Source organism: Pyxicephalus adspersus, chromosome 1 (assembly GCF_032062135.1).
Source record: "Pyxicephalus adspersus chromosome 1, UCB_Pads_2.0, whole genome shotgun sequence".
NCBI classification, from domain to species: Eukaryota; Metazoa; Chordata; class Amphibia; order Anura; family Pyxicephalidae; genus Pyxicephalus; species Pyxicephalus adspersus.
The window spans coordinates 36,435,824-36,445,749 of record NC_092858.1 but is presented as its reverse complement, the minus strand read 5'-3'; the positions used below and the strand labels follow the sequence as shown (position 1 = coordinate 36,445,749).

Here is a 9,926-nt window from a genome sequence, read left to right as displayed (position 1 = left end):
AGCTTGATAAAAAAAAGTACACAAACAACAGAAGCATTCATGGATAATGAAAAAAAAACAGTCCTAAAGACTTAAGTTGGTACCAGTGGGCGGATTTCGGGGCCCCTTTCATTTTGATAGGAAAAAAAAAATATCTAAAGGTTTCATCCTTTGTAACAGAACCATCAGAAATCCTTTTTATTCTAATAATAGAACAAAATAGTTGATAGAAGAAAAATGAAGAAGAAAAATTAAAAAGAAAAGAGAACTTTATCTTAAGTGACAATGTGAACCTTGCAGCCTATACAGTAACCCATTCTTTAATAACATCTGCCACACCTTTATCCAGCCCAGTGTATTATTCAGCAGATATGAGTATTTTTTTACCTCAATATCAGTTTTAGATTGTTGAAATAACGTGCAAATTGAATAGTCGCCACTGTGCACACAGTTTGTGCTCCACCTGAAATAGCAGATTATTTATTGTACAGCTAAACAAATAGCAGTCCAGCCTTAAAACTATATTCAGCACTTAGTTTCAGCGTGGAGATTAGGCAACGGTAAACAAATTGTGTCGGCCAGCAAAATCACTCGCCTCCAGTGGCATAATGAATGGTATATTTGTAGTAAGCGATAAGACTTTTGATATCTGGGCTAAGGCCAGTCTAATAAAGAATCAAAGAGATCTCAGCACAACTAAGGTGCAGTCTCCAGTGGTTTGGACAACGAAGTAGGAGGAGACAAGCCGTCGCCAACTCACCGTGCCCAGGAGTTCCCATGGGTCACACAGGGAACTGGCACTTAATCCAGTTTTTCTGGCAAGTGGCCCAAGCTTTTCTCGACAAGCAAAGTTGGGTTATATTTATCCTTTGTACCATTTTGATATAACACAATTAAACGCTAAACTGAGTTTAAAAAGTTGGTGTCATGTCTGGCTGCCCTTTCCCTAGGAAAACCCTTATGTTATATAACCAGTTAGTTTACAAAAATGGGTGTTAGAGTAGATAATCTTCACAAAGACATTATACTTGTGTTGTGAAATACAATGAAGTTCCCTTCTTTAATGCAAAAAACATGATCTTGTGTTAGTTTGTGCAGTGAGTTTAGCTGGATAGAAATTGCCGATCAGAAATTTAACTTGCTGAATAATCTCACTGCAGTAAAACTGAATATTGATTGTTAAAGCCAGGGCTAATCCAGAGTTGCAGGACTAAAATGTTGCTGGGTTCATGCTAAACTTTGTACTTTATCGTTTCCAAGTTCATTTCTAATTAAATAAGAAAAGTTCCAAAAAAACTAGACCTTTTATCTACTTTATCAAGGATTGTATTGCATTTTTATGAACACTTCTGTGTCCCATCACTTGTTTTGAATGAACAAACCAGAAATCTTTAGTAATAAATCTACAATCATCTCCATCTTTTGTCTTCCACTCAATCCACATCCTGTCAATGGGTCTGATTTATTAAAGCTCTCCAAGGCTGGAGAGGATATACTTTCATCATGAAGCAAATAACAAATTACTTTAAAGAAATCCCTTCCTGGTTTGCTGGATCACCCCAATTCACTGATGAAATCATCTCCAGCCTTGGGAAGAATTAAAAAATCGGGCCCCATGTGTCAGTATCCAAAAGTTCCTTTTTTACTTCAGTAAAGAATGGGAAAATGTTAGAACCCCTGTCAGGTTTCATTGTTCTATGGGGCACCATTATCTCCCTTTACTTTCTTTTTGGACAAGACCTCCTTTTTACCAGACTGGCAGTGAGAAAAAAATCTTCAAAAATTCAAAGCCAAAATGAATATTTTTTTTGCCAGGTCAGAAAGTTAAGAAACCTCTCCAACAGATCCCCTGACTGCAGTACAACTTCCCCCCTATCAATGAAAATCTATCATAGAGACAAAAATGTTTGTTTTGTCTGCACAGCCTTTGCCATAATTCTTTAAATCAAAATATTTGTTATACTTCATAAATAATTTTTTAGTGCAATTATATATTTGCCATTTTTGTATTCTTTTCATGCTCCCTGTTGAAGGAAGTAAGCAATACTACCACATTTGCTGCGACTGCAAATTTTTATGTTTTTTTTTTATGATTTTTAATGAGATGCAGTGACACCAATACACTCTTAATTTTGCCAGTGTTACCTTCTACATATATTTATATTGTTAAAAATCCTGCACTGTTTAGTGTTAATAGAGCCCTAAAAACAAAAAAGATGCTGCACAGCAGTGCTATATAAATAGAAACACAACACTTCCCATTGAAAACTGGGGCAAGAGTAAACTAGGACTGTTTTGCATGCACCAGCCCATAGCATATATATCTCTCGGTAAAAGCTGACAAATTTATTTACCTCGTAACTTCTCAGAGGCTGGATCTACCTGACCACTTTTTAACCCACCATCTGTATAGTCTCACGTCTGCTGCATTCCTCATTCTCGGTTTCAAAAATTAAAACATAATCTAAATCTAGATCTTTGTCGCCTAACCTGAAGTGAACATCAGGGTCAACAGTGTTCAACTTGACCATCACAAAACTAGACTATTCTAGTTTGAAATTTGTAGGTAAGGCATTTGTAATGCTAGCTTTCAAGACGCAGATAAATGCCATAAATAATCCATTCTCCTGAAAATAGTATTGCATTGTTATGTTTGCATGTCACATGATCAATATCTGGATGGGAGGAGATCAACGGGGTATATTTGTCACATCACTGCGCCCCTATAATGAAAGTTTATTGGAATTCCAGCCAAAAATGGTTTGAAATATGGGCATCAACCTATGGAAGCAGAACATCCAATGACTTAGACCAATGTCTTAGTCACTGGGCAATGTGTGCACCCCTGTCAAATTTAGCATGCCATCTGTTTTAAAAACAACTGTTTTCATGTGATATGACCAGATTGATCGGTCCATCTAAATATGACACTTTAGTGAGGATCAATGCTTCCCTTTTCTCTAAAACATATGAGTGTTGAGTCCATTACCTAATCCAAATGGTCCCCAAACCACCCTATTCATACTAGTCTTGTACTCAGTGATTGTGCTTGAATGTACTGTATTCTGTAAACTTTTCCTCTAGTACGATTAAATAGATATTTTAGATTCTCAAGTGAGCTCTTAGCAAGCCCAATCAAGAAGGCAAGAAACATTTGGGCTCATAGTAGATTGGTTGAGTAGTTCCAAAATTATACCTGAGAATTAAACTCTGTTTTAATGTGAATTGCTGCTCTGCTCACCAATCATCTAATGTACCAATAGAAAAAAGGAAATGTTCTTCCATTCCTAGTTAAAAGCTTTGTTTGGAGGGAAGGTGAGCTAGGGTTACAGCCCTGGCCTGCCAGCCAGCTTTGAAAAAAGGACTGTGCCATATGTTACATTCTGATGAAAATGATGTTACAAATGGGTCAAAGAAAGTTGGTGTCGTGTTGCTCAAGGGTCCAGGTATTTAGTCACAGGATGAATAATCCTTTCATTGTGCTCTGGCATATCCTATTACCCTCTGTTACAAAAATCCATGTTGCTATTGAAAGTAAAGAATGCCCAAACAGATGATAAATAATGTAATCTGATTCATGTTTAGGTGGTCCCTTTGAAAACTCTTGAGAAGTGTAAAATACAGTACAACAGGTTGAAGATTCAGGGGATTTAGTTTCACTGGAAAACCCCAGGAACTTGGACTTTAAAATGGGACAAGGATGAAGAGCAAATAAGAGCATGCTTTAGTCATCCTCATCCGCACTGTTTACAAACATAGCTGGGTGACCCGGACAATCATATCAGTGCAAAGAATTCTCATTTCATAGCTTTAGTCAGTGTGTGCTCATTGTCTATGCAGGAACTCCCTTTGAAGCCACATTTACAGATTATTTGATAGATCTTAGATTGTAAAATCTTCTGGACAGGGTCATCTCCTTCTCTTCAAGCCTATTTTCCTCTGAAAATGTTTTTGAAAGAGAAATATCACTTTTAAGGAACAAAAATGTAACTTTCTTTCTTTGAAGAGGTAAATGAGATACATCTACTCATGCTGGTCTTCCATTCCTCTTCTTATTTTAAAAATCTATCTGCTGGATTGTGAGGGAGAATACTGCATTCATGAAAGGCTGCAGTCATGATCCAGTTGGATTGTTACTTTAGCTGCAAATAACTAAATTGTGTGTTTATGCTTTTAGGAGAGGGTAGCTATAAACAGTTCAGTTTTTACATTCTGTAGTTGGGTATCCCTTGTAACAATGGGGCCTTTTGTAACTTCAGTAAAAGGTGATATTTATGGCTATCATGGGAGAACTTGGGTGATCCAGAAAACCTGTAATGGATCTGGTTGAGAATTGAATTTTTTTTTAAGAACTCCATTTTAGATTTGTTGAATCAGCCAGGTTCTCCCATGATAGTCTATCTTTACCAGTCCACGAGAGCTTTAATAAATTAGGCCCATTGTGTAATGGACAGATGTGCTCAGACCACTTATTGACTGGAGAACAGCTGCCCAGTGACCATCAATAAAGCATAACTCTAGCTAAACATGTTTTGATTTTCAAGTTTTTGGTTCATTTATATTGTCATTGGGAGTATTTACCTTTCCTTTATGTTTCAGTAAATTTTTCTCCAGCGTAGACAAAAAAATAGAAGGATTAAAAAAACTTTAATGTTTTAGTTTAGAATTTAAAAAGCAAAAATTTGTCTGGAGCTGGTCTTCAGGAAGAGCAGTGAATGATGTTGCTATATAGATATTGTTTCACATTACGGTAAATATCTACTCACAGACTACAGTTACTCTAAATATAGACCTCTGATCAATCCCATGTGTTGCGCCATCCTGAAATTCCTATGTCACCCTTAACTTCTCCAGATACACTGTGCACCCCCTGCAGTGAAGAAAACAGGATATTTAAAAGTACTTCACCTCACTTTATTTTTAGATTGTCATTTCCTTTTTAACGCACTAACATTTTAGTTCTCACTGGAGAAATGAAAGCAGCTATTTGCTGACAAAATGAAAATGCATAAACGTGAACAGATGTATCTCAAATGTCAGGACACATAATATCTTCAGTCTAAGTATCTTTTTTCAAAGCTTGTTAGTAATTTTATTTGAAAAAGTGCACACACATAAATGCATGCAGCGTAACTAACTGACAGCTCCACTGTTAGCGTTCAGCTACTCAGAAGAGTTCACATTGCTTTGTAGTTGTCAAAGAAAGGTAATATCATGCAAACACATTCAGCTAACTGTTGTGTATATTAAACCCCAATCTAAACCCAATAGAACGCAGAATACCTCTGTAGTAAAGAGCAAATGAAAGGGTAATTAGCTTTGTTGTCCTTATCGACCAATCAGAAAACTGTTCTAAAAGTACTCCTTAACCAGATCATGGTTTTTCTTTAATGAGGTTCTTCATATTTATAAACCTATTCAGGAGGAAGGTGAAAAGGGTGGAAGGCACAAAATAGTATAGATGCAAGAAGAGGGTACAGTTGTCGTGTTTCATATCAGGTCCAGAATTTGCATTTAATGTTATGGAGAATGTTGCAGTAGTAGTGGGAATATCTTTGCTGGCACAGCTAAACTAACTCTTCATGGTGGTTAAGAACAAGGCTGGTAAAAAACACAAGATGATCCCCTCACCAGAATCCCATAGATCTGTGTTTCTCAACTAGGGCTCCTGCAGAGGTTTCTGGGGTTTGCTTGAGCAATAAACAATCCGTGCCTCTCCGGTCAGTTAAAGTGACACAAATGATCTTTTAGGCAATCTGTAATAGTGACATTCTTCTCAGTGGCCACAGCCATAATGTACTGTGAGCTGTGAATATAGTAATCCTAGCTGGGGTTTCCTGACTACCTGAAAGTTTTTTAAAGGATTTCCCCATGTTAAAATGTAAAGAAAGGCTGCCTTAGACATACAAAGGGCCAACAGTTACTTTTAGTTACTTCACAGGTGTTTATTTAAAAAATCACTTTATAGCTCTCCTTTTTATATGTAACAAGCAGTCCCTAAGCACCTATTATGTGGTTTACCCATGGTGAGGTTATGCCATCTGTGTGCTGCAGACACAAGCAAGCTTGTCTCCAGTCTCCTTTCCTCTAGTGATCGCATCAATATTATACAACAGTGGAAAGTTATAAGTGAGACAGTTTCAGATATTTGTGAATATAACCTAGATCTGCAGAAATCAAGATTTATTGTTTGTAATATCACTGAGGAGTAAAATCAGTACTGGAAGTTGATGATGATCTTGATGAAAATGGCAGCAAGGGAACACTGCTCCATCCTTCTGACAAGAACACAAAGGCATTGTCAGAAGGAAATACTAAGATCTCTATAAAATGTAAAAGGTACCTAAAAGTTTTACATTTTTAATAATAATAATAATAATAATAATAATAATAATGATATCATTAATATGCAGTGCTGTACATTAAGTAGGTGTTGCAAATGACAGACACACACAGTGACACCGTGAAAGGAGAGGACCCTTGCCCTGAAGAGCTTACAATCTAAGAGACATTGCATTATACTTGCCATGCATAGCCCTACAACATCTAAATATATATTATATATTATATAAGTTAAATTTATGAGGTATAAATAAAGTCCCTCTCACCAAAGAAATTGCCTTATTGTGTATAGTCACTGTTTATGAGTAGGTGGATTCTAGATGAACAATCTATAGATCTTAGTGACATAGTGGGCCTGATTTATTAAAGCTGTTCAAGTCTGGAGAGGATACACTTTCATCAGTAAAGCTAGGTGATCCAGCAAACCTGGAATGGATCTGGTCCAGCATTCAAAAACATTTGCTAGCAAAAGGCAAATTACTTTGAAGAAACCCGTTCCAGGTTTGCTGGATCATCCAGCTTCATTGATAAAAGTGTACCCTCTCCAGCTTTGGAGACCTTTAATAAATCAGGCCCGGTGTGTTGTCACATTGTAACTATTGTCATTTATTTGAGAGGTAGACAGACCTTACTGGATATTAAATATCATTTAGAGAGGAAAGTCCCACCAATTCATACTTGAGAACTTGCAATATGCAAATTTCTTTGTCTGCACCTCAAATTTCACTAGAAAAGAATGCCACAGAACAGCACTGGGACGACCTAAGACCTGGAAAGTTCCTAACTTTTACATAAACACATCTCCATTCCATCACTGTGCGTAAATGGTGAATAAACTGCCAGTAAAGATGTGAACTCCAGCTGAACCATTTCCTTGTGGACAGTTAGTACAACTTGTAGCTCCACTAGTGACATGTATGGATGTGTATATAGAGGCCCAACAATTGTATGAATAATATTCACTTACATCTGGTCTCTGAGCTATTGGGCTTCATAGAGAAACTATCATATATCCAAGTACAGGATTGAACACACTCCAGTTGTCTTGACTCATGATCTTCTTTTGGACATTCCAGTCTATTTTACTTACGTTCAAACCTGGTTTAGTATATTGTGACATTGTAAGCGTATGTGAGATTACTGTAAACTCAGCTTTTCATGTTGATAAAGTTCCATTATTTTTAGCTTACTTTGTGTTTTCATGAAAACAGACCATTGTGGGCAATGTGCACATAGGTGTCCCAAGGAGCCTTACACATTAAGGATCCTGTCCCACCTTTGTGCAGTGTGTTGTCACACACTTTGACTTCCCCTTTATTAAGTCCTCCTATTAATTTTAAATGGGATTCCAACACCTCCTAGCCAACTGAAAACTAAACCTGATCCTATTGACTAGATGCAGCTCCCCACAACTCATAGTAAGTAGTATAATGTCATGCATGATGGCATGCTCGCTCCAAAGCCATAACAACACAAAATGGGTAATGAACTCTGTTTTTGTTACCTATTTATTTTATTGCTTTGTGAAGTTATATAATACTATCTACATTTACCAATCATTGCATTCATTATGCTGGAAATGTGTTTGATGCTTATTTTTGTTTTGTTTTGCAGTGGACTTGACAGTTCCATCAAGCACAGTGCTGACACAAGCCACCTCTATGGATTTTCACCTAATCCAGCGCCATAACCAGCAGTCAGACACACTGCTGAATTTGAAGCAAGCCCAGCAGGTGTTCTTCCCTACCATCGCTTCGCAACACCATATAGACCCCAAAATTAGGGTATTTTTTTCTTTTCTGTTTTCTTCAAGCATTTGTAGTCCTCAGGTTATACTGTAACGACACCTGACACAGTTACTGAACCATGACCACACACATTGTTTATCAGTGTAGGAGTTGGGTTGGTTAACAAAAGGTGTATGCATAAATTCCCCTTTTACGTATTACATTTTCCAAGTAGCATTTTAAAGTACATGTCATTTATATAGTGAGAACTGCACAGTGACACAGCTACACTATCAATCCCAAGCTGATCATTCCTAATAACCTGATGGGGATACAAGTGGATTATAGATAACAAGAACCTCGGTGTGTATTTATTTGCTGATCATTACTCTTCATCTCCCAGGGGGACTGTCGGAGTACAGACCATGGACGGCAGGAACAAAGCCTGAGGCATCTGGTCACCAAGGACAAAAATAGAGGCAGTATGGGACTTTTTTTATATATCTTTTTTTTATTTACCAAACAATTCAGTGCCATTGCTCTAAAACAAAATTGAGGAGTCATTGAGATTCTCCAACATTCATAATAGCCATTCTTTACTTTTCAGGCCATTCTAAGCTAATAAATAATAGGCAAGAAATGTCAAACACTTGTAAGGGTTATCCAGGGTAGGCAGGATTTAGATGTACCCTGAGTACAAAGCTTTCTGGCTAATTGACTGCACACATTTTTCTGGTAGCATTAGGCATACCTCGTGTGGCCAGTGGTACCTGGACTATAACCATAAACTGATCGCTTCAGTCTCTCACCAATCTAAAGTAGCTAAGTTTGTAAACAACCAGACATTAACCATGCTGCAAATCTTTGTAAAAATGAAAGATCAAACATCCTTAAAGGGATATAATCTTTTTACGTGTTTGTAAATCTTCTGCTAGCTTTGTTTTTAGCAACATATTTTTATTTATCATTTGTGAGTATACAAGAACAGTAGTAGTAGTAAAAAACTTGATGATATATATATATATATATATATATATATATATATACTGTATTCATACACACACAGTTTAAATGTAAAGAACATGCAAGAAAAAAAAAACTATATATAGCAGCTTATGAGTCCTTCTAAAAAGAATAAAAAATTAAGACAAAGTTGGTTTGGCAAAAAGCCTAGTTGTCTTTTCTGAGCTTTTTGCCAGCAAACTATTTTTTATGAGAAGGAATGATCTGACTTGTCTTTAGATTATGACATTTTGCAATGCAAGTGTGCCATCTACAGTTCATAGCTTGTTCTTGCTTGCTGTTCATGTTGGGATAGATACAAAAGTTTTTATTTAATAACATTATAAGCTATTCATTAGGTCATCAACTTTTGGCTAATAATGTCAACCAGTCCAAGAATTCTTTTGAAAAAACAATTAGAATTTTCAAGAAATGTACTCTTTATGTGGTTCAGAATTATGCAAGCATTTATGAACCAAAAGACTTTGTTGTTGCTGAAACAAACTTTTTGCGAATGCACATGCCCACATCTTTCAGGAATAGGCAAACAGGAATTTCACGATGGAGTAGAACAGAATCTGATCATCCACAGTATTTGTATGTTTTTTTTCTGCTAAACTAACAAAATATATTTCGGCCAGTGTCTATTTTTCTGTTTGCATAAACAATATGTATAGGTAGGTAAAAGCTTTTGTTGACTGTAAAAGGTTTTCACTGTTCTTCTGTGGTCTCAGGTGCCATGGCCAGTCCAGCAGTGAAGCAGAAACTGCTGGAAATGATTCGGAATAAGCATCAAGGAGCACCAGACCGCAATAATGCCTCCAACCACAGCAGCCAAGCCTTGCCTTACAGGTAACTAAATCTGACATAGTTTTG

The 9,926-nt window shown here is 36.7% G+C and overlaps 1 protein-coding gene across 6 annotated transcripts in view; it reads left to right on the top strand.

The window, feature by feature from the left end:
- HDAC7 (histone deacetylase 7) overlaps window positions 1–9,926 on the top strand; it is a 185,341-nt gene that overhangs the window by 142,496 nt on the left and 32,919 nt on the right. For all 6 annotated transcript variants that reach the window (XM_072406607.1, XM_072406597.1, XM_072406588.1 and 3 more), the window contains 3 exons: window positions 7,936–8,105; window positions 8,452–8,530; window positions 9,785–9,902. In XM_072406607.1, the coding sequence (XP_072262708.1) occupies window positions 7,936–8,105; window positions 8,452–8,530; window positions 9,785–9,902 (367 nt within the window). The remainder of the gene's footprint in view (window positions 1–7,935; window positions 8,106–8,451; window positions 8,531–9,784; window positions 9,903–9,926) is intronic.